Source organism: Pundamilia nyererei, unplaced genomic scaffold (genome assembly GCF_000239375.1).
Source record: "Pundamilia nyererei isolate P.nyererei 1_Seehausen unplaced genomic scaffold, PunNye1.0 scaffold00011, whole genome shotgun sequence".
NCBI classification, from domain to species: Eukaryota; Metazoa; Chordata; class Actinopteri; order Cichliformes; family Cichlidae; genus Pundamilia; species Pundamilia nyererei.
This window is the reverse complement of record NW_005187412.1, coordinates 5,021,880-5,047,859: the sequence shown is the minus strand read 5'-3', so window position 1 is coordinate 5,047,859 and position 25,980 is coordinate 5,021,880. Positions and strand designations below refer to the sequence as shown.

Below are 25,980 nucleotides of genomic sequence, written 5' to 3'. Positions count from 1 at the left end.
CTCAATTTTATCCCACAACTTAGACATTCACATTACTCACACTCTCATTACACATACATATAGGATCTTGGGGGTGGGCACGATACACGGAATTCATTTTCATTCTTAATCATTTTCAGTCCAGTCCTTGTACCTAACCATTTTTAAATGAAGTCATGTCCTTAGAGATGCATGTGATCCTCTAGTTGTGTTCACTGAAGACTCATCGGAAATGGTCTCATTGGAAGGGTGGCTGTCAAAAAGCCATTCTTAAGGAAGAGAAACAAGGAGAAACGGCTGAGACATGCCAAAGTATACAAGAACTGGGCTGAACGTCAGTGACAACGGGTCTTCTGGAGTGATGAAGATGAAGATCTGGAGGACAGGAGACCGGTACAACAGTGAGTTTGTACCGCCAAACTACCAACTTGTGATCATCTTAAGAGATCTGTGCATGTTAACAGTTCAGCTGAAGTGTTTTACTCCTTCATTTGAATAACTGTTGGAGCACGACAGAGGTTAAACTTTATGGCATTTAAAAAGAAAAAGAACAAAGGCAAAAAAATAAAGGTATAATATTTTGTCCTTGCAGAAAATCTTTTTTATTAAGTTATGTGTAATCATCCCGTGACCTTTTGGTTCACCTCGGGACACCTGAAAGGCTGAGGGCTTGAAAGACAAATGCCAGTGTGGCGTAACTGCAGTGTTCCCAGTTTGAATTGATGCATGAAAGGTGCGTGGAAGCCTTTGTTTCAAAGACCTTTACACACTGACCTTGGTGCTGCTTCCCATGTTAAAATGTAGTTGTAGCTTGGTGACTTATGCTACATTCTGAGGTCACGTATAACCAGCTTTCCTATATCTGGGATAAATGAACATGTGCAGTTCCAAAAAAGCAAAGTCTATCTGCAAGATAATATGCTCATGTTTACAATGATGCAGATGGTTGTAGTGAATGGCAGAAGATTTCTCTTTCAGAGGCTATTTTCAGGTCTGATAAGAAATGCAACATGCGCTGATTCATCCAGGTGTTGAGAGCCATGCTCACAAACTCAGAATTTGAGATTATACCTTAAATCACTGAGGCTCCAACCTGCAGGAGAAAGCACGGAATAAACGTGTTGTTTAGCACTGGAGATCTCACTGTTTATCGGCAAAGGCTCAAACAAAAATGTCAGATGTATATGGCTGATTATGTGCAATTATAAGTGCTGCATGGGAGCATCTTCAACCTCCAGCATCGTGTTGCCATTGTGCATCACACTCTCTCCTGAGGTATGTTATTGTTTAGCTGTGCTGCTGATTGATTCACATTCCTTGTTCATGGATTTAGCGGAGGTACTGGAGACCTCTCGGTGAGAGGTGGGAGAAGAGCATAGGGTGGCTGAAATGCCACACCCCCAAGCAGCCGCAACAGCCAACCTGCTGTTGTTCCACTGTTTCCATAGTAACGGTGGTGGGGTGCTGCTGAGCTCCAAAGTGAAGTGATGATATAGAAGGTTGGGGGAGGGGTTAGGAAATAGGAGCAGGTGGTGGGTGGGGAGTAAAGGGAATAGTATAGGAAGCAAATGCAGGGGGAAGAAAAAGGGGAATCCGGAGGAGGACTGCTGCTCCTGTCGGTGAAACAGCGGGAACACACGGAAGCCGAGCGCCTGTCTGTTAGCTTTGTCAGCATGAGCTTCAGTTAGACATGCTGCAGTAGAGATGTCTGTGGAGCTACAGCAGCATCAAACACCTCGTGAACCCCCTCTGAGTTCCTTGCATGATTTTTTCAACTCAAACCTAGAGGTCGTAAATGAACATGCAAGGACACACACACACAGCACTCACACACACACACACACACACACACACACACATAGTAGGCTTGGTTTAAACACTTTTAGCAGACACATTTTGGGTCTCTCATTCATGGCCAGCAAAGGTGACTTGGAGGTTACAGCAGAAATTGTCACAAAAGAATTAGGAGATCCGCTCCCTTGATGCTGCAGCTCACCTTCATTTGGCTTTCATTTGGGGACATGTGTGCACACATGCACGCACGCACAAAGAAATATTCTTCAAGGTGAAACACAAGGTCATTTTTCTCTCAGATTCTGTTTTATCCACATGTAGAGCTTCAGTCTTTGTGCTTTCATTTAAAACATGTGGAGCGCTAGTTCAAGTGAAAATATAGCTTGCTTCTCTTTCAGGTTTCTTTCATAGACTCCTATGGTTTTTAGGCGACTGGAAGAATTTTAACATTAATAATTGCAAACATTTTTAGTTGCCCTGAAATCTAATGCGACTTAGCAGTAGTGCAGAGTTTTTACTGTAAACATTACAAATCCTGCTGTGCAGGATCACAAAAAGATATTTAGTGTGGGATACAGAAAATTAGTAGTGAAGGAGATTGACTCCCCAACTATGCTAATATATATTTCATTAATATATATTATACTGGACTAAGAGAGGGTGGGTGGGGGACTGAGAACCATCAAAGGTAGCAGCCAGGTGTTAGAGGTTCTTTGAGGCTGTGCTCGGGTATGATAGCCCTAACATCAGCAGGCTAATAAGATGAAGCTATAAAGCTTGATTTAGGCTGCCTCATGACGTAAACCTTATATAGCTCCAAAGTTCAGCATTGCAGATCTGAACAGGACTTTCTACAAAAATAACATCTCTGTAAAACCAGAAATGATATGTCATAGATTATGTAGGTTCATAGCTTGCTCTTTATGCAAATCGTATAGCCAGTATTCTGCTTTATTGATTGACTCAGTCAATTCCATCATCTTCTCTCTTTCATGTCTTTTAGTATTATTTCAGTAAAAGTAGTTGCTGCACCTTCCTCCAACTCCAACATGGGGAACTCAGTTTCGAGAGCTTTAAGGTATGAGAAGAAACTCAACACAGTGGCATAGAAATTCACCAGCAGAGGGATGCAGAAGCAAAAGCGGACAAGTATAAAGAATCTGAACAGAATCAGCCACTTGCTTGGTGTGTGTTGTAAGCTCTGTACGCATATGACAGTATAAATTGAGCTCAAGGCTGCATTTTTAGAAAGGAAAAAGCAGTAAAATATGAGATCTTTGCACTCTCAAAGAGCAGGCAGTTCTTTTAAAAAGACATTTCCCTCACAGACCTCTGTCTAATCAGCTGCTCTCCACTTCATTAAAGGCCAGTTTTCCTGGACTCCTCCTACTCAGTCTTAGCCTGCAAATTCACACATGCCTTCACTTATAGGTGGAGACACACTCACGCAGGGTAAAACCCACATAAATCTATGCGCACTGTTTCACGCTTGTATGTACTGTGTGTCAGATCAGTCTGAGCTAAGATCATGCAAAGCTCCACAAAGAGCTCAGATGGTTGACTCTATAGAACGACCTTCTTTTCTTGACCAACATAAAGCAAAAGTGAAAGGAAATAAAGGGGCCCGTTTCACTTGAGACAGCAGGGGAGGAACTGATTGAGAGCGCATTATATGTTTGTGTGTGTGTCCGCATGTGTATGTGTGTGTCAAGCAGTGCTGTCTCTATTCTGGCTTCTGTGTTAAGTGTTACCATGCATTACAAGGTTTTGACAGTGTGTGTGTGTGTGTGCGTGTAGGTTTTGGGGGATTCATGTGCAATCTAACATTTCTGAACCGACGAGGGTCCCTGCTCTTCTCAGTGCAGCAGCTGATGGGAAATCATTATGGATCCTGGCAAGTGGCCAGTTCGTGGTTACCACGGCAACCGCGCTGGCTCCATCCATCTTGGCTGTGATGATGTTTGAGAAACGGCCTGCTTTCTAAACCCTCACTCCCGGTAATGGCTTCTTTGATTGGCGCCATGCATAAATGAATAGGAATAGGTCAAGACTGTGATTTAGGTAGAATCCATGGCGGTTTCACCAGTCATATATTTTTTTCTAGTCAGTAATATGAGGCCATAAATACCTCCACTGCTGCCTGGGTAAGATGGGGAGTCTCCACTGTGAATATTAGTTTAAAAGTTTGTCCGGTCACTGTTCACAAAAAGACTAAAGAAAGACTTGTAGTGCAGAAACATGTGGATAAACTCCTAACACACAAACATGCTCCTGGCAGTGCACAGGGGAGGCTGGAACTAAGTGCACTTCACAAGAGCTACTTGGATTCAGGTGTTTCAGAGATGACAAGATGACACTGAAAGTGTGGTTAAAAAAATGATTGGTTGGTCTACGCTTCACAGGAGCTTAGAGGGAGCTGGGAAAGACTACAAAAGCAGTTCTGATATCGGTGATGTCCACTGGTCAAAAAGAGAATAGTCACCTACGATTGGAGGGATTTGAATTGGCAACAAGAAATTTTACAGTGGAGTGTCAGGGCAGTAGCATTTGACTGGAAGCTGAAGTGGTGCACTGGTTTGCCACTGACTGTTGGTCTCAAGTGTGCATTTCAAGCTCTATTGCCTAGGTAGCCCTGTGAAGTATTGACCACCCTGTCATATTTCACTTAACAGTATCCTGTCCTCTGATTGCTACTGCACACCTTGAAGTTGAGAAAGGTTTGGCTTGAAAGCCACCACTTTGTTTTGGTAGCTGTTTTTCACCCATCATTGCTTTGAAGTTGCCAAATATCACCAACTTTCTGTGGCCTCTGGTTGCCAGGTTGCTCCTCGTTGCTTCTTCTTTAGGAGAGTGTTGGTAACCTCAAGTAACCTCAAGTAAAGAGGGCATCCCACAAATGAGCCTAAGCAGTTTTGTAGGAAGGAGTGATTACAAATTTCACTTTGTTTCTGCTGGAAATCCCTGATGGATAATGCTGCTGCCAAAGAAGGTTCTACAAGTTACCACGTTCAAGAGGTTTAAAGTAATTTTGTAAATGTGCTGGGCTGTAGTACAGGTTGATCCGCTTCTGCTGACAAATTGATATTAAAAAATAGCAAAACAAGTAATGCCCATGCTATAGTATTGTTTAACCTGTGTGCTCTTGGCAAACAAACATACCAAATCACATTGGGAAAAGTAATCCATTTATTTTTCTCCACTTATGCGGGGTCAGGTCATGGGGGCAGAAACCTAAACAGAGCCAGCTGAGAGATCTAATCTAATGTCCTGGTTGGACATACCCGGAACAACGGGATGCGTGTGTTTATAGGCTAAAGATGGGTCATTTTAACCCCTTGCTAGAATTATGCTGTAATTTAACTTTCATAAATCAGATTTTGTTATTTATCCATCCATCCATCCATCTTCTTCAGCTTATCCAACTCAGGGTCACGCTGGTGGCTGGAGCCCGTCCTAGCCACCACTGGATGAGAGACTGGTTACATGTTGGACAAGCTGCAAGTCCTTACTATTGTCATAAAAAGTAAAATGATAGCATGCTTTTGCTGTTGTAGGTAACCTTCAGGGTTGCTCAGCCTCTGACATAGAGTTTTGTATACTAACCAAACTTTTTCAAAACGTGGTATTACTAAAAGTCTAATGTCTTCTAAACATTCATTCTTCACAATATATTGTAAAACTTAACACGTTGAAAAAATCTGTTTATAAGTCCATGCACTTCTCTATTGGATTGGATTGTAATTGTTAAATGCTGTTTTAATGTCAAGCATCTGTATGTAAAAACATCCTTTTTACAAGGTTTATGTGTTTGCGATCCTCTGTGTTTCATACTAAATTGAAAATAAAAGTGCTTCATTAAAAAAATAATAGAAACATGAAGTTAGCAGGAAGAATGTATACTGCCAGAACAGTTTCTGCAAACCAAATGGAAGAATGACCAATTAGTCGCTTTTCCCTAGGTTCATTTTTTTCTCTTATCAGTGAGTTGTCTGTTGTGTTTTCTCTAATTATCATCAAGGTCAGGTTACTGACTGTGCAGAGCAGAGAAAGCCTGCTATCTTATTTTTTTTAAACTCCTGGAACTCCTCCTGGGGTGCTCCCAGAACAGCTGGAAGATGCAAGTCCTCCACTGTGTTCTGAAACTGCCCCGCAGGTCTCCCCACAGTTAGTTATGGCCAGCCTGTTCGAGAAGTGACAACCAAGTAGCCAAACCTGTTTTTAAACTGTATTCTGTTGTCGTCCAAACAAAGTGTTTCTCAAAACGTAACAAAATCTTCACATCTGGGACAAAAATAACTGCGAAATAACTGAGAACAAAAGACGGTGTGTTTTATTCTTGACCGAAACACTATTTTTAGCCTCCGTCACCAATGTCAGAGCATGAGATTTTGTTTTAGGTTTGTATGCAGGCTTTGTGCGCTGCACTGCGTTGTGTGCATGGCTGGAATTTGTTGCGGCAGCTACACACTGATTCTTCGCTGGGCTTCTCCCATCTGAGGATCCAGCTGGGCTAACGTGCCTTTTGTCTGTCAGAAAGCTGTTTGAGTTCAACCTTTTCACACTGACTTTGCAAGAAGGTGCTAATCTCTGAAAGGGAATTTTAAGTTATATTTTGCAATGTTTTCTTTGTTGTTGGCCTCAAATGACACGTCCCCCGCTGCAAGTCACTCTGTATTTCTTGTGACTGCGGGTGTGTGTGTGTGTGTGAGCGCATGTGCGAAGGTATTAGTCGTCTCCGTCGGAGTATATCAGAGTGAAACATTCTTTCATGGCTGTGACACTGGCTCTTCTCATGCAGCCTTTTGACAAGTCAAAGCCTTACTTTTATCTCTCCGTTCCATTTGTCAGTACACAGTGTGTGCGTCTGTCTGTGTGTCCTTGTTACAAGAGCATGTGGGTGTGTTGTGTGCACATGTCAAAATGCACACATAGGAAACCAGTATAGTTTTACGAGTGTTGAAAAGTTGAACTATTAAGAATTAATTAAGCTTTTATGCTCACTTTATCGTATCACCTGTCATTTAAAAAGTTGTTTCCTGCCGGCTGTGTGTCACTTAAGCTGATATGCTTAATGATCTGAACATCCTGCTCAAAGATTAGACGTCTTTAAATGTGATCCAGCTCCCAATTAAGACCCTGGTTGTTGTTCCTGAACAAATTATACGGTGTTACCTTTTTTTTTCTTCTGGAGGCTCTGGCTCTGATTTCTGTGAGTAAAATTAATTATCGTTTATATTCCTTAAGTTATTTCTAGTCTGTTTCTCATGATTTGTTGACTTAAAACTTAAAAATAATCCATCATACAAGTACAACAATAGTACCAGAGAGCATTCACCTCAGATCCCAGTTGTTTACGGTGTGCTAATTTAATTTAAATACCCCTTATTAAGAGTTTCAAGCATCATTTAACCTTAAAGAATCCGCTGCACCAACACATCTCACCGCTGTTATACTAAAAGCTGCTCTGCGGTCCAACCTCAAACCAATTTACTGAAATGACTCTACCTTATCAAGAGTCGGCACGTCTTTAAAACTACTTTAGAGACTTCTGTTTTTAGATAAAATTATTTTTTAACTGAGTCATTTGGTTGGTCAGTGTTTTGGCCAGCGTTTCATGAATTTTAGATAGAATACCTTCTGGGAAAGAGTCAGTATTTTTTCAGCATGTTAGTGGGTGTGTGGTGCCCAGGTTTCAGTGACTAATGCTGCTAAGTATTGAATGTTAATCTTGTTCTGGACGCAGCCAAGAGGAAAAGCCTCCAGTGACTGACAGCCAGCAAATCTATCACATGGTTCCTGCTCGCACATCATTTCACTTCTCAAACAGGCGCACAGGTATACACATTGTCCTCCACACACGTCTACTCAGGGGAACCTGGGAACGCGTGGAGAGACGAGAGAAAAAAAGAGCTTCGTTCCAGGTACATTCTCTGCTCCCGCGGTGGTGACCATGCAGCCATGAGTGTTTGTGCTGTATGCTTGATGGCACACTTGATATCGGCGGTGAAAAGCGTGCTTGAATTCCAAATCTTTTTCTTTACTCCTGATGTCATACCAGTGCAGAAGTGAAGCAGGCCAAGCACATCAGTGTGATAAGAGTCACAAACAGAAAGACAACATTTGGAGCCCAGTGCTAAATTCCTGAAGGTAACGGAGTGAAATCGTGTTGCATAATTATGGAAATCTGGGAGAGCTGGATAAGTAAGAAGAAACCGCTGGGTGACAGGAGCTCAGTTCAAGCTTGATTGTGCATTGTGCAGTGCATTTGCTCTCTGCAAATGGAGCATCACCAAGCAGAGAGGGAGAGAGGGGAGTCTGTAACGGTGACACAACGTCTCTGGACTCCTTGTCGCAGTGCCTGGCACCAGTGTAAAGAAGGTGAATATACCTGCAGTAACACAAGCCCCTGTCTCCTGGTGCAGTTTATACCAGCAATGAGCAGAGGAGACAGAGCAGAGGCATTATTAGTCCAGAAAGTGCACACACAGTCAGTTTGATGTCCACTGACTGTGGCTGCAGCTTTTTTTAAATGTATTTCTTTTTTACAGTTTCTGTCTTTGTTCAAATACATTTCCAAAACACTTCCTTCCCTGCTTTAATTAACTGTGTACACTTCATTTTCGGTCTGTATTTTCCAAATGGTGTGTAGTAGAAAAACTAGCAGTGTTGATACTTAACAGATGGAAAGTGATGAGACAAAAAGAGCAGAGAGCATGCAGTCAGATCGAGAGTAATAAAAAACGAATAATCATAGCTTGTAAAGACAGAGGGATGATAAAAGAGTCAGGAGACGCTGGCACGATCGCTAGAGCGGCTGCAGATTGTCTCTTGTCAGCCACAGCGTTGGACTCTGAAAAAAATAATTGTGCCCAGGGGACATGGCAGGTCACAGACTTGGAGATGTCCGAGCTTTACTGCAAGCTTGATCCACTCGAACACTGTATACAAAAGAAGGACATAGCACCATGATGTCTCCCATTGGGGTCTAAAAACTTTAAAACCTCAAGTTGGAGATTTCGGTCGGTCCGTCTTGGCTTTTGGAAAACAGCCATCAAACAAACGAGGGGTGGATCTGACTGAGAGACGGACACCGTGGGTAAATCACACCCTGCTTTATCATGTATGTACTGTAAGTGTGGCCATAACTTATAAAATGAACTTCATGATGGTTTAAATAAGAGCTCATTATGCTGATGTGTTAAATCGAGTTAGAAGTGGTATAAAAAGATAAATCTGAGTATGAAAGCAGATTGTGGCTTCCTTCTTAGCTTCTAATATAAAAGCCTCTAAATTTGTGAATTTAAAACCATTATTTGCATTTAATCTTTACAAAACTGTGAACTTACTAAATGAGCAAAAAAGTCCAATGTAATAGAGAGTCTAATGCAGCTGTCATGCTGTGTATTGTTGTCCAAAGACTTTTCTTAAAGATGCAAAGACTGCACTATTACATAAAAGTTCTAGATACTTGAGTTCTTTGGCTGTGGGTTTGATGCATTCATTGTGGGTTTAGATTTCTTTGCTTCTGTCTGTCTTTTCTGAATTTGTTTATAACCACAAGATATAAATAAGAAAAAATCCAAATTAAAAAAAGACACCTGTGTCCGTGTGTGTCTGTGCGAGTGAGCGCTCAAATGAAATATTGACATCCCGTTCGCCGGGTCCTGTGGGTATCAAGGTGAGCACAGAAGTAGAAGATTGACTAGAAAGTGGAACAAGATGGAGAGGGGAAGAGAAATGAGAAGTCTGGATGGAGCTTAGTGAAAGCGAGTGTGTAAGTGCAGAAATATAGTGCGACTGTGTGGGCGCTGAGCAGCAGCAGCAAGAAATACAGCGATGGAGTGTGATACAGGGAGAAATTGGATAGGGGAAGGTGGCAAAACTTGGAGAGAGACGGTGGATATCGAGAGAGTGGACAGAGGGAAGGAGCGCGGCATGAACGGGGGGAAAAAGGAAGAGCATGGTGGTGTTAAATGGAGGGTGAAGATGGGTGAGAGGCAGAGAGGGAGACCGTGGACAAATACAGAGCCGAAGGCTATCAGTACCCTTTGTTCACACGAATATTTCGATGATGCGCAAATTCACACCTACAGTTACACGCACTGTAAAAAAAAAATTAAGCCCACACCTAGAGAGAAGTGTGAAAAAAAACATTCGCCGTGTGTGTGTGTGTGTTTTAAGTCTTTTTGGTTTAATCAGACAGCTCATTTAAAAAGGCAGGATTACTTGGATTTAAATCGAAAAGGCACATCAATAGCAGATGGGAACAGAGGAAAAAACAGACATCACAAACACAATTGTTTCATTTCAGCAGAGGCTTCGGGGTAACTGGTTCCAGGTAGATGGAGCTCGAAATCTGAAAGAAAATCAGTGCTAATAGAGAAACCTGAAGCTCCTGGGAGACACTTTGATGGAGTCATGGCAGCAGCACAACATGCTGCATTTTTAGCATGGCCTGCAAAGAAAGGAAACCATCCAAGGATGAACTTAGCCGTGCTAGGGTTAGGAACACGATGGTTCGATGGTCACGGGGAAGAGAAAGCGATGTTTTCTACAGCTGTATTTATTCATCGCCTCTACCCTGATGTGTGCATTTCACGAGAGCTCAACTCCTTTGATGTTCCTCCTTTGATTCATGCTGTCTGTCAGTGTAAATCTAAACAATACTTTAAACACACCTTTCTGGAGTTCAGTAAGATGGAAATTCACTTTGAAAACCTTTTTTTTTTTTTAACAAACCCCAAATCTAAACTGGATCAAACAGCGCATATCGCTATGGATTATAGAGATATGCTGAATACTGCTGTATTTACCCTTAAACCAGTAGACACCATCTACAAAACGCTGCATACTCTACTAGTGTGCAGGTTTACATGTGGTTGTCTCACTGCTCATTTATTTTATGCATACAGCACTTTTTTCTGTCACACACACACACACAGACACACACACGCACACTGATGGATGCAAATGCACTTTGACATGAAGAGAGTAGGAGCCAAGAATCTAATCATCATCCATCAGAAGCAGAGGCTCTGCTTAACTTATAAGAGACCCCACTGTAGCTGTGCTGATTCGAACAGTGTAGCTTCTGTAACATATAGATTAATAAGGTCATCGTTAAAGGTTTTGTGCGTCTGTGTTGGAGTCATTGCTCCAAAAACAGCAATGCATCACTCATTACTAGTAAATCTTTTAAATATAAAGCATTATGTTGCATTTCTAGTCTATAGAAACGAGTTTGTTACATTAATTGTCACATTACGTTTATGTCACAGCATGGCCTGAGACGCATTTTTGCATGATAACCAGTTAACAGCAAATTTTAAACTGGTTTGAACTGTTGCCACCATTGCTTCAGTGTTGTTTCGGCCTTTTTCAGTGAAATATCAGCGCAGGAGCTCAGATAGTCTCAGATTATACAGAGCGAGATGCTGCAACACTTTGAAAGGATGAGACTTCCTAGAGAAATCCTTGGAAAAAATAAAATAAAACTTGAAGGATTTCTTTGTTTCCTGTTCTCATTACTTCTACTCCTGTACCAGCGCTGGTGCAGAGGTTTGTTTTCTGAGCACCAGTGTAAAAGGTGATGGGGGTGTGGTGACATCACAGTTGCCGTGCAACAGAACAAATGCAGTGACCATGAACCAGACATTATATGGGAGTCACACTGACAGAAATGCATTTCTTAATAAGAACACGTACAACTTCTGTAGTTTTTTTTTCACAAAACCAAAGTTAGAAACTGAAAAGTGAATAAAGAAAAGTGTTTCAGCTGCAAATGTTCACTGTAGAAACTGATACAGGTAGAACAGAGCTTCAGTGCTACCAGCCTGATGTCTCATCACTGATTGTTCTGAAGCATCAAGCTTCACCCGTATGTGGTTGGGGTTGGCGTTCACTTAGCTTGAACATTATTCTGGGTTCACCACCACTAGTTTTGTGTCCCATGCTGTCCCAGATCAGATAGTGTGCAAGCAACAGTGAGTAGAGTTTTCTGTCCTAGATGCAGTGTATTCCTTATCAACAGGGAATTGTCTCCAGGCCTGTCTAGACTTTAGACTGCACAGGTGTACCACAAAAACTGGACATAGACTATATCTGCAGATCAGAGGTGCAAAACATCCTGAACACACTTAAAAATTTCACTTAATAAAGCTTGATGTTGCTTTTATTTGTGGGTTTTTGCATGATGACTTTTTGAATTTTGCCTCTTGTTCTTGTTGTTGTTCACTGGCCAAAAATAGGCTCAAACAAAACATCCGTCAAAGTTCTATTGAAGTTATAGTGAAAGCAAACAACCTTTTCAGCTTATTTCAACCACTGACAGCAGCTCAATCAAATGAACAGTATGAGCACAGTTTCCTGTGTGGAGAACTGAGTGAGTCACGCTTGAAGCCAGAAACAAATTAGAATAGCTTTTGAAATTCAGATTTTTCAAAGTGTGGCATCACATTTATGCACAGGAAAGCTCATTATGTTTCAAAACACTAAAACACACAGAGAGTTAATGTCTGTGATTGTGCCCGAGCTTTTTTGGAAGCTGTTGTAAAATAATCTAAACAGTGTGACCACATTACATCGGTGTTACTGTCCCATCATCTCCATCAGTGGTTTTTATATGCGCTTTGATTTCATATATATACATCTGAGTATCCACTCTTATAGCATCTGTAATTTTTCTCCTCTAGGTTCTGCTCTCTGGTCTCATTGGAGTGGTGTCATGGAAGAGGCCGCTCTCTCTTGTGGTGAGTGTCCTCTGAACGCCCACACTGAGCTGCTAACCTGACAACTCTGAGCAAAGAAACAGTACCTTAGGGGGAGTCTTTTATTGTCATAATGGTTACAGAATGTCCTCTCCTGTCAGGATCAACACATGTAGAAAAGTAAACATATCACAACCTTGTCAGAGAATTAAGCTTTTCTGTAAGTGAATCAGACCCATTTTGAATTCATGAAAAGTAGCGCTGAGTTTCAAAAAGTTGTATCATGGTATTTGTTATAATTCTTAAGTCTCCTTTCAGTCAGTTTACAATGGTTGAGTATACTTTGAAAAGTATGATATGCATAAAATAATATGCTCTGCTGTTATTTTGGAGCGCAGCTTTTTTTATCCTCCTTGCTTTTCCCAGCTACTAACACATTCGTGTTAGTGTTGTAAATTGTCCCCGTTTCACTATTTATCTATTTTACTGTGACGACTGCATATAACTGAATGTTAGCATCCCAAGTGTTTTGTCTGTTTACTGCTATTGCAACATTAGAAAAATTGACATTATGTATTGAAGATCCTTGTTTTTCTATAAAGAAAAAGATTAGTTGATATTTGATTCATGACTAATGAAATTATAAATCATAATTATCTTTAGAACATAGAACATGTCCATAGGAATACAAAAATAATCAGGTTTGTATTCCAGCGGCACAAATGCAAGTGTGTCTCGTTAAAACTGTGACTGATCACATTTGCACAGATGGAAACTGTGTTCCTGATTTTTTCAAAAAGCAAAACATTTGTAAGTTCAATGTCTGGAGCACCAACCTCTGTGGCTCAGATAATAATCTGAAAATGGGGAAAAAAGGTGTTTTTTTTCATGCTGGAAAACTCCAAAGAAATAAGAATTCATACAAGTTTGTGTTACCCTTTACAAAAAAGCACTCTGGCCTAAACCAGAATAGAAGGATAGGTAGGAGGCCGTGGTGCACAGCTGAGAAAAAGGACAAAGTACACACAGAGTTTGTGACATGTGTTTTTTGAGAAACACACACATTACAGGTCCTAAATGGCCAGCCTTCAAGGCAGAGTTGCAACGGGATTAAAAAAAGCCACTGAAAGGAAAAGATTGAGATGGTTAAAAGTACACAGATACTGAAGGACTGATGGGTATAGGTTTGATGTTTGGGTCACTAATAACAACTTTTGTGTGAAGTACAGCCAATTAAAGGTGCAGCAGGAGTGCTTGACACCATCTATCAAGCATGATTGAGAAATGTCTTGATTTAGGAGGCTTTGTTAGTGGTAAAGAAAGAAAGATTTAGGTAGTCGTGCCATACCCTCTGCACGCTGCTGAGGTTGGAGGAAGAACAAAACTGGAAACTATGCAAGAACTATGAGAGGAAGCACTCTGCTGGAATTCTGTCTGTAACACAGTGGCTATTGAGATGTTGTGTGTATGAATTTCTCCAGATTACCCCAACATACTGAAAAACTGAAGGTCTGCAAGGCTGTGTTAGCAGCAAAGGGTGGATTCTTTAATTGTTTTAAATAAAAATCCCATGCATGTTTATATTACAAACAATTTGCAAACCGCTGTTTATCAGCTCATAAAACATCCTCACATATTTAGCGTTATCGCTGAAGGCGCCAAAGAGATGCTTAACGCTGTCATTTCAACCTGTTAGTACATTGTGACAGAGTCTGTGACTCCACACCTTCTTGCTGGTAGCGCTTTGTGGCTTTGCCAGAGCTGTAGAAACCGAGCTGTCGGAGAACACAACTTTAGTGCATGTGCGCACGGTTGTGTCGAACAACCCCGTGCGTTGTGTGTTTTCATAGCCGCTGACCTGAAAACATCACAACTAAAGTCAGAAGTCTTAGCTCTTTTCGCTTTTCCTGTCAAAGCCTGTGCAGATAAAAAAAATAAAATAAAGATCAAATAAAATAAAAATTAAATGCTCTACTGTGTGACTCAGCCCAAATGTTTGTCTTTCTGAACTCAGACCATGGCATCAGAGGACCGGTGCATGAATTTATCTCAGTGCCACGAGTGGAGTTTGACACTTAAGAAGAAGATAAATGTGGAACTCATTCTATTGTTTTTGAAAAGGGATGAAATTGTAAATTTCTACAGTGAAATTAAGTGCCACCTTGTTTTGTTGTTGGTCACACCCCTAACAAAGACAAGAGGGAAATAATTAGATGTCAAATCCTTTCAAATGCTCAAATCAAATCCAAATAATAGTCTTTTCTGACTCATCATTCAGACAATGTATTATTCATCATCGCCAACAATCGCTCCAAACTCTTTTCAGAAGGTGTCTCTTCTGTTTCCACACTGCAGACACCCAAATGCTAAGTTAAGAGAAATGTTCTAAATGGAGGCGCATTTTAAAACTGTAAGTGGTTATTCTTAGGATTGTGAGTGGTATTTTTAAATGTAGCTAAATCACTTTGCATTTTTAAAGATGCACACAGATCCTGCAGTACTGCCTTACCTCTGAATTTTAAGTTTCCTTTAAAGACTTTAGAAATTATTAGATGACTGTCGTGTTCTTGCTGTAGGCCTCATACCCCGTTATCGTGATAGCGTGATACAGTGCATAACAAAAATCCTTCTTTCCTCTCCTTTAAGACATGCAGGTTTATTTTAGAGATGGTACGATACCACTTTTTTATGTCCGATACTGATAAATACTGGTACTATAAATTTGGATATCGGCCGATACTGATATGAATCTGATATAGTGTTTTTTAATCAATAAAACTGTTTTTTAAATATCTTGCTGCATTTTGTACAAGTTCATACTCAAGTTTAAATAAACAAACACTAAAGCTATTCTGTTATACCTGTATGTAAAAAATACACTGCACCCAAAATATTTCATAGTTCAGCAACACTGATCAATCTAATAAACTTAAAGCTACTCCATCCTCCCTATTCTGGTATTTTAAAGAGTACATAGCAGAAATATTAAGCAACCTAACTAATAGGGTTCCAACTCCCAGTAACACCAAAAAAAAAGTAGGGAACCACCCCCCACCTCATGATGCTTAATCGACGTAATCAACTTTAATTTGATGCAGTGTGGGAAAAAATGCACAGAAATCAATTATTTTTCAAGAATAATTAAACAGATTCAACATCTTTCTTCAACAGAATTGCAGACTGCACAGATGGTACCTTCCCAAAGGAAAAAGTACTATAGCTTACTAGGGTATATTAGACTATAGTTACTATATACAGTAATGGACTTCTATACATTTTACATCAGATTAAAACTTTGGGTGTAAGATTCAGATAATTATTTATTAAAAGCTAGACATTTTAAATGAGAATAAGAAAGAAAAGTATGTCTTTGTGCCCCCTTTTCCTGTTAATGCCCTATCGGCCCCCCTGGCTAAACTTTGCTAGATCCGCCCCTGCACAGTTACCAGCCGTCAGCTCTAGAAAAGGATCCTGGTGTAGAAAGTAATATTAAATAAATTCTAACAACAGATTATCAAGCTTAAACGTGCTGCTGTTGTTCAGCCGCTGGTTTCTTCTTTCTGGTGCAAAGTGGGCCAAAAACAAAGAAGAGAGACGGACTCTCGACAGAAAAGCCGATCAGCTGATCATTGATCATGATTGAAGTAGCAGCAGGAGAGGGAGGGAGAGAGAAGGGGCAGTCGCTCTATATATCGGTTGTTAAGCTTAAGTGGGAATGCTTTACAAACATTCAGAGATGAACTTACACACTTGCTTTACTTCTCTCTGGGATAACTTCCTCAGAGATGAAATGCTGGTTTGGTAGCGAGGCTACAAATACACACAGCCGCTCTATCACGTGAGCATACTGCTGCGACGTGCTACGGTTATGAGCCGAGTTACGCCATGTCGCAAGTTTTGTGAGGCGCTTTTTTGATATTTAATGGATCGGATTACATTTTTTATTTCTCTCCGATATCCGATCCAGTAATTTACGTCAGTATCGGACCGATACCGATAGTGATATCGGATCGGTCCATCTCTAATTTATTTATGATTGATAACTTTCTGTCCTTTAAAGTCGAGATCAGGTTTCGGGTATGGCTCATGCTAGAAGCTCCTGTCCAATTCTATTTCATACTCCCTCAATGCCATAAATAATCTCATCTCAATTTTGCAGCTTTACCCAGATCACCTGCACCCCTCATCCTCCTCACTGCATACTTGTCTCTCACCCTTTGGTTTTATCACCTTGCTTCCCCGCTGCTTATATCAGCATCCTCTCTTCACATTTCCCTCCCCTCCATCTTCCATCACTGAGGTGTTCATAGAAATCAGTCACACTTTGTGCTCTGTAAAAGAGTTAAATCCTCTTATGTCTGTTTTCTTAAAAAGCATGGCCAATTTACTGGAATAATCTGTGCATGCTAGTGTACAGGGGTGTCAGTTCATGGTCGCTGCTTTCTGTCTTGAGGGAGTTGGTCCAGTAATTTCTTGTTTTTAAGACTGTTACTGTAGCATCCAATGTTCAGTTCTGACAGGCGAGCTTTTCCGTTTCTGGCCTGGACCCAGTGATGACTGGCAGGTGACTAATACACCGGCTGGACAAGCTCAGGCCTGGCAACAATGCACCATCCCATCTGCCAACTGTGGGTGGTCATGCTCTGCATCGTGATTCGTAATGACTGGAGTTTCTCCAGACTGTTTAGGCATATCTGTTAAATACTTGGGTTTCTAAGCTGACTTCTGCCAGATTGGTGTCTGAACACAAGGTCCAGGGGACAATTAAATGACCTGGGAAGTTTTGGATTTTGCTTTGCAAAACAATTCAGAAAACAGAAGATTAATCTGGACCAAAGGAGAAAGTATTTGGAGAAAATATGCAAAATGATTATCTTTCAGAGTTGAACAATTGATTGGGCAAAAGAAGATGCAGTAGAGACTATAGTATATAAAACATACATCAAAATCATTTGGTTTTGATGGTCTCTCCTACCATCGACTGACCCTGCAAGTGCTAACCCCAGCTCCTGTTTGTCTACACAGACACTAGATAAAACTTATTTATGTTTCAGTGTTAGTTGATTCTACTTTAAGCTAATGTAAATGAGTCAAACACTCAGGGCCAAGCATAAACACAAAATCCTTTTAATTCTGTATTTGTGTCCAGGACTGGGGACCATCTTAACTACATTAACAAATGTTTTCTAGTTCCAATTACAGCGTATGTGCTTTCTCATCACAAAGGCAACCACTGCCAATAATGGAAATAGCTTTTAAAAATTAAAGCAAAGTAATGAGAAATGAAGTGGCATTAAAATCACAGCTGTTTGGATTCCAACGGAGAAAATGTAGAAGTATAGTTGGTGGCAGTTTCCTCCAACTTGCTACTAAGTATCCACCACATAGTGAGGTGTAGTTAGAGAACGAAGAGGCTGAAACAAGATTACAAGAAATTTAAGGAGTACACTGATGTGATGGTATTGCATTACCAAACATGGGCTGGGTATTACTTCATTTAGGGGCTTAAGTGCAAACAGACCAAAGGCTACAAGTGTACAATTTTCCTTCACAATTACCAAAAGTGAACCATGGAAGACTGGAAAAACATTGCCAGGTCAGATGAGTCTTGATCTTTGGTGGGACATTTGGATCACAGGTCATAATTTAGAGTGAAAGTAATGAAAGGATGGAAAGGATCCATCCTGCCTTGTATCAGTGGTTGAGGCTGGTGATGGTGGCTTAATGGTGTGGGTGATAGTTTTACACTTTTGGCCCCTTAATACCAGCTGAGTGTCATTTAAATGCTTTAGCCTACCTGAGAATTGTCCATATCCATCAATTTATGAGCACGGTGGCACCGTGTGCCCATCTTCTGATCGCAACTTCCAGCACTTTGTCACAAAGCTCAGTCATCTGAAAAAGAGTTCACTGTACTCAAATGGCCTCCACAGTCACCAGATCTCAGTCTAATAGAGCACCTTTGATGTATCGTGGAACACGAGATCCATATCATGGATGTGTAGCTGACAAACCTGCAGCAACTGTGCGACGCTATCATCTCAATATAGACCAAAAGCAGTGTTTCCAGCACCTTGCTGACTCTATACTGCAAATAAATAATGCAGTTCTACTATTAGCAAGAATGATTTCTATCTCCTGTGATGTTATTTTTTTGGTAAAATTGTCATGTGTTAGTTGCGGCTGTTAAAAAGCTCTTTGTATTTATCACAGATATAATAAGTACTAAAAAAAGCCACGTATGAGACAAAAAACATGAAAGAGACAGAGAAAGAAAAGCTTGTGTGTTCTCTTCAGCTCTGACACGTTGCAGTAAAGTCAGCGCGTGACGCTGAGTGCAATGCTTGGGTGGTTGGAGATGGGATGTTTGTATGTCAGAGTGGAAAAACAGGTGCACTACTGTGGAGAGGTGAGATGTGTTGAATGAAAAATTCTTCCTAGCCTTAGCCTCTCATCTAAATGCCACGCAAAAGATTTATTCAAATAATGCGCACAGCCAAATGAGAAACATACAGCGTCCACGTTTGAGGGAAATCCCCATCGTTCATCTTATCTAAAACAAGCAATAAACATTTTCTATCGACTTTTCTTGCTCAATCCAGCCTATTGCATTAAAGCCATGGCAGATTTACTCCACATCACTCAGAGCAAGGAGACAGACAAGACTACCTGAAGTCTTCTGCTTTTTGTGACTGTGATGGATTATGTGTTTAGAGAGAGTGGCGGAAAGACAGAGAATGAATTAGAGGGCAGTAAGTCCTTGTTTGCCCCGTCAGAAAACAACAGTGTGATAGTCTGCGCCAAAGAGTGTTTGTCTCAAAATGTCTCAACTTTTATAGCTATTGTCGCTTTGATGATGGTTTGTTTTTAGTGTAAATGCATACAGTACCCACAGCACATGCATTTTTAATACATAGTTACTTTTTTATCAGTGAGCTTCCTGCGCAATAAGCACTTCATCATATTTAATCACACTGCTGTTTTATGCAACAATCTGATCTTGGCTAAGCAAGGTTAGTGTCGCTCTGAAGTTAGTGCTACGAGGGATTTACTTTCAGACTCTCTCACAGACACCTAGAGACTGGGCAATGACTCCCTGGCAACCTTCAGTTGCTTGAGAAAAGTGTGTATTCTCTAACTGGTTGGTGAGTAGTTGCTGGAGGTTGCTGACAGCGCTCAGGGAGTGCTGCATTAAAAAGCCTCCTTGTGATTGCTTTGGTCATGAGCATCTGCAGTCGACCACAGTTTTCTTGAAAATCTGTGGAAGCAGAGAACATTTGACTTCAAATCAAATGTTGTGCCTTACTGCAGCAACCAACATGTTTTAAATGGTAAATAGACCTTTTCTTATATACAGCTTTTCTATTCTGCATGAGCACTAAAAGCAGTTTATACAACATGCCTCATTTACCCATTCATACTCGCATGAATACACTGGAGAGCAGTTTGGGTTTCAGTATCATGCCCAAGGATAGTTAGGCATGCAGACTGTTTGGGTCCACTACCACTCTGTAGGGACCACTATCTAAACCTATGTGACTGCTATATAAACTCTAGTGCAAAAAAAAAGTGCATCACAAAGAAGCTACTTTAAGCTGCTCGCTTGACACTAGGGATCACCACATCAGGCAGCTCCACATGTTTGATTTGGAAATTTTACACTAGATTGAATGGCTCACCACACAAATGTGTAAAAAACCGCTACAGTATAGAGCCACTAAACTGGTTGTGTTATAATTAAAATAACAACATAAGAAAATGTAAAGATATTGTTTTAGGAAAAAAAAAGCCAGGGGGTTACTTGTTTTTTTAATGCACAAAATCTTTGTTCATTCAAATGGAGCAGCATCCAAAATAAAATCCTTAAACACACTCAGGAGTTTATTTGGTAGCAAGAAGTACTGTAAAATGAGAGTGTATGCATTTTTGCATATATGAAAAGCCACACGTAGCTCAATGTTGAAGCCACGATAAAGCACACAAATGAAATAAAAGAAAAGTAAATTCTCAGAAAGTAAATCTGTTGCTTTTTTTTTTTTTTAATCAGTTTGATTGCTAAACATCAGTTTGAATACTAAATCCATTCCCCAAAATGTGGATCTAAAGGTATATATCTAGTCTGGTATAGCACCTGCTGACAGACTTTAGTTTGTCCTGTTCACTCATAAAAATTAAGAAAATTTTACACTGTAGTGACTCCTCTGGTCTGAGCTGTAGCATGAAAGGGTTTAAATAATAGAGGCCCAGCAGTCTTGTGGTGAAACGGTCACTGCACTTGTGAGGTGTCAGGGGGTAACACGGTCTTACATGTGCAGCTACTTTATGTTCATGTTTCCATAAGAATTGAAGGGCAAGTCGCCCTCCAGTGAGAGCACACATGGTCGGAGTAGGGATGTAGTGTGGTAGTAGTGTGTCTGAGTGCTTCACCGTGTCACTGACTTTGGCAGCGTGTACCGCAACTATCTGACTCTTGACCTTTTTTGTGGATCCTGTTTTTGCTCTGTTTCCAACAGAAATATATCCCTACTCATGAAACACAGAGCAATGAATGATTAAAGATGCCATTCCCTCTGCCTTTACTGCAACTGTGAACATTTTTTTGCATGAATTTGTTTTTAGCTGAATTTTAGCCAAGCTAGCAGTTTAGCTGTCCTTCACTTTGGCCCCAACTGTAATATCTCAGCAACTTTTGTTTGGTTTGCCATAAAATTTGGCACAGACATCCGCTGTGCCCGGAGGATGGAATGCACTGACTCTGATGACTTTTCTCTTTGTGCACTGTCATTGTGACCACGTTAGCATGCTGACGCTTGCATTTCGCTTAAAGCTCTCCTTTGACAGCCACGCAAAGCTTTTTTTCCTTCTTCTTTCATGCAGTATTTTGGAGCTAACAAGCAAATGTTTGCTAAATAAATAACCCTGTAGTTTGATTGCGTTCACCCAGGCGTCACATGCCTCTTTAATAAAGTGGCTAAAAATAAAATTCTCTGCATCTTTCCGATGATTAGTCAAACTTTGACCTTGTTTTGATATAAAAGCAGCACAGTAATAATACCGATTTCTTATTCTCAGTATTTCCTAAATCAGCTTACTATAATTTTGCAATATTACATTCTATGTAAATGTATTAGTGGGTTGCATTAGAGAAACGCACCACCAGGAGTTTAGAGCTTAGAGTTTGTGAAACAAACAGGGATAAATTCTTGTGGGTTTTCATTTGAATTGAGGTACTGTCAGATCCGTTCATGGCTACCTTCCATCGTGATGCATAAATCACCCTCGTCAAAGGTTTATCCTGACACCTCTAAGTGCCTGACCTATACTGTATGCCCAGAGAATTTTAAAGCTGCATTACTGCTGAGAAAAACTTTTTTTTTTCTCTGCTGGCCTCATTTTTTTCATTGTTTTTAATGGAAGTGAGAAGCCGTTGTACATTCCCGAGAGTGCTTAACGCTAAGCAGGTTTTCAGCTCTCATATCACTGTTGGACTCCTTGAGAATACTTCAATTATCACAAAGAATAGCCTCGACGAGCACTTATGGAACTGAGAACTGCTATTGTGGCTAAACAGAGGTGTCCGCGAGGGCAAACGTTTCATCTGCACAAAGATAGTCACCTCAGTCTGTGGCGTGGTGAGACTCTCCGATGCATCCATTAACCTTTACGTTGACAGTCTGCAACTATAGCTTTATTTCCCGGCCTCATCCAAGGGAAGTGACAATAATCCCTCTGCTGCCTGCTTTAACAGACTTCTGACAATAAAAAAACAAGCATTCACATTTGATCTTTAAAGATTAGACTCAGCCATTGTGTCCTTTCCCCACATTTGTTGCACCATTTAGCAATGTTTGTGCAACTCCTAACAGGCTAGCGCTGTGTTATGAGCACGCACATATTGTACTATACCGGACAGTTTAATTGATTTTCAGTTTTAGAAACTTAAAAAGGAGTTTATGTTCTGCAACTTGAATTCTGCACTGTCTTTAGAAGCTCTACAGCCTTTAGGGAAAGAAAAAAAAGTAAATACCTTATTTTGTATTTCCCCCGCAGACCTTTATTTAAAACAATGTGAGTTGGATTTGTTGAGGACTTCTCTACAGAGACAAATGACAGCAAATTCTTCCAAAACCACACACCCAAGTTATCTGGCATGCAAAGCAGTCTGGTGATGCTAGGAGAAAGATAAAGTCTGAAAACGGGAGAAGGTTTGAATTACAAACAACTACTAAACCGTCTTATTTTCTGGAATTAAGTTTAGACCCAAACATCACTGTAGCTTTTGTCCAAATAAACCCCACGGCAAACAATTATTCTCCCAGTCTAAGGATTTTGATTCAAGTCGGACACATCTTAATATAGTGTGTGAATATATAAACAAAGAAGAAGCAAGATAACTGGGCGAATAACTGATTATGTGATCCTTGGAAAGCAACAAAATCATTTATAACAGCTTATTTATAATAGCGCTCACATAGTCACATGTTTTAAATTCAAAACGTGAGCGCAGATCAGATTATGCAGTAGCACGTCCAGCCTGAAGAGTAGGACTTTGGATGAATGTTATTTTTCCTGAAAACGGTGGAAAACGTGCCGGCTTACAGGGATTTTGTTGTTTGGGAAACAAACAACCAATCAGCAGCAATATGTATATAAACTGCATATAAACAGGCAGAGCAGACAGTGGATCAGCTGGCATTTGAGCAAAACCTTCATGAATAAAGATTTTCCTACAGTTTGTCAGGCTAGAGTAAAAATATACCAAATAAAATGACTTTGAATAAAACTGTAAAAGTTAGACATGCGCGTAGCAGTTTCAGGATTTGAGGTCCATGCATGCTGAACTTTAGTATAGCTTTATTTCACAAATGCATGGGTATGCCCGCATATAGAAAGGCTGTATGTGTGATCTACAGCAACATTTCAGTGACATGTTAATGGCCTTCCTGGGGATGAATTTAGGAGTCCAAGGGAAATTTTCCAGCACTCTGAGCTGTTGTTTTCTTGCAACACATGCACACAGACCTCAAATATGGTCATGAGGGCAGCCGCTTCCCTTATATGAACACATATCAATGCGTTCCACATCTCCAAATATCTAGCTAACGATGCACACAAATCACTAAGAGAACATACACATCATAGCTGTAGACTTTCCATTACGATCACATAACTACAGCCGGGCCAGCAGGACATCGGTGAAAGGTTTTATGAGGTGCTCTCTGTGCCAGGCTGTGACCCTGACAGCCCGTAAATATTACTGCCTGTAGCAGATGAAAGGGGGAGGAAGAGAGAGCGAGGGAGAGAAAGAAGCGACACAGTGACTGATTGTAATGGGGAAACAGACATCAGTGGAATGAAGATTTATAATAACCACAACAACATAACAGAATCAAAACTGCATAGTTTGTGAGTGCAGTTTCTTATCATCCATTTAATTAAACGATTAAAATGTTGTGCACAGGCTAAAACGATGGGTTTGTCCGCTCAGTTTTGCCTTCCAGTTGTTGAGCTTTTTTGGTTTTTTCACACAGACCATAATGGACAAATTAATCCTCTCATTAAGAGTGAAATTAGCCCATTAGCAGCCTCTGTTCCTGGCTCTGTTGTAAGCAGGGATTGGTTTGGATGTTTTTTTTTTTCCTTCTGAGCCGTTATAAGCTATAAGTAGTCTAACTTAAAGCTTACAGATATGAACGAGACTCACAGGTACATGATGCCAGGCAGTAATTTAAAAACCCATCCTGCTGTAAGGCCAGCTTTAATTAAATCTTTACTTTGTCAATTGGCGATGAGAAACAAAAGCACAATAATGAGTTAATGGTTTGTCTTTATTATAAATACTTCATGGCAGATATTTATATCTCTGCTGAGAGGTGATAATGTGACTGCACAGCTTTGCCATTGTGTGAAAATTAGTTTTTCTATTTTTGTCCACATGTAGAAATGTGCAAAATTATCATTAATGTTACTAAGCCTTCTGCTCAACCATCTCAGGTTTGCATAAAAGATTACAATAGAAAATTTGAGCATTTGTTTAATGATTGTTGTGAAATTTTAGCTTCATTTAGCAAAACGTTTTCAAGATATATTTATTTTAACGTTTCATTGCAATTATTGCATGTGTACAAACTTTAGATCATAAAAACTTTAGGAAAACCATCTCAAATGAGCGATTCATGTGTTGAAAATGAAAAGTAGGCACATATATTTTAAAAAATTGTTTTCTGAATTATAACTAGAGTACCATCTGGAAAGTATTTTGTTCTATTTGGATTTGACTATTTATTCATTTTTGGTATTTATGGTGCAATTTGTCATATTTGTTCAATCCAGCATGAAAGCTGAATGACTTTTGCGAATAACAATTTCATATTAAAAAAATATTCTACATGCTGTATTTTGCAGTATTGTAAGATTCAGCTACATATTTAGAAATGGTCTGTAATTGTCTTTTGCTATGTGAGTGTTTTTAGTAGCATGTGCTCAAACCTACAGGAGTGCTGGACTTTTTTGTCATATTTTAACACAACATTGCTCAGACATTTTTTAATATATCTGTCCTAAATTACAGATCCTGTTTTTTGGTTGTTTTTTTAAGGTAAATGGTAAATGGTCTGTATTTATATAGCGCTTTACTAGTCCCTATGGACCCCAAAGCGCTTTACATATCCAGTCATCCACCCATTCACACACTGGTGATGGCAAGCTACATTGTAGCCACAGCCACCCTGGGGCGCACTGACAGAGGCGAGGCTGCCGGACACTGGCGCCACCGGGCCCTCTGACCACCACCAGTAGGCAACGGGTGAAGTGTCTTGCCAAAGGACACAACGACCAAGACTGTCCAAGCCGGGGCTCGAACCGGCAACCTTCCGATTACAAGGCGAACTCCCAACTCTTGAGCCACGATCGCCCCCCAAGGTAAGAAAGACCAGTGAAATTTCCCGGCTTTTATCATCGCTACGGATTTCAATATCTTTGTTTTCCAACCAAAAAAAATGGTTGGAAAGTTCACAGCAATTATTACAAACGCTCAAATTTTCTACCATGACATTTTTTGCAAATCGGAAACAGTTGAGCAGGAAATAAATGGCTAATTTGAGCTGGAATGACCCACAACTTCAGAAATGTTGTTGGATATTAGCAAATACCAGCTCACCTACACAGGATTAGGCATCGCATCCATGAAAATAAATAAATAAATCCAGATATCAACACCATCTGGTGTTTCTATAACCATCTGAACACACACACACACACACACACACACACACACACACACACACACACACACACACACACACACACACACACACACACTTAACTGATAGTTTCTTTGCCAAGCAGGCAAACAAACACATTATTGTTTTCATACAAAGCTTATAATCTAGAGTTTATTAATGTGATTTTGTGTTTAATCATCATCTGCACACACGTTTTATATGTCATGCTGATAAGCCGGGTTTTGCAAAGAGAGAGAGAGTTTATTGAAAACAGCAGT

At 40.3% G+C, this 25,980-nt stretch overlaps 1 protein-coding gene across 2 annotated transcripts in view; it reads left to right on the top strand.

Annotated features, from left to right (window-relative positions):
- The window catches only part of fam189a1 (family with sequence similarity 189 member A1), a 112,457-nt gene that overhangs the window by 41,540 nt on the left and 44,937 nt on the right, over positions 1-25,980 (top strand). For both annotated transcript variants that reach the window (XM_005724287.1, XM_013908480.1), the window contains exon 2: positions 12,465-12,521. In XM_005724287.1, the coding sequence (XP_005724344.1) occupies positions 12,465-12,521 (57 nt within the window). The remainder of the gene's footprint in view (positions 1-12,464; positions 12,522-25,980) is intronic.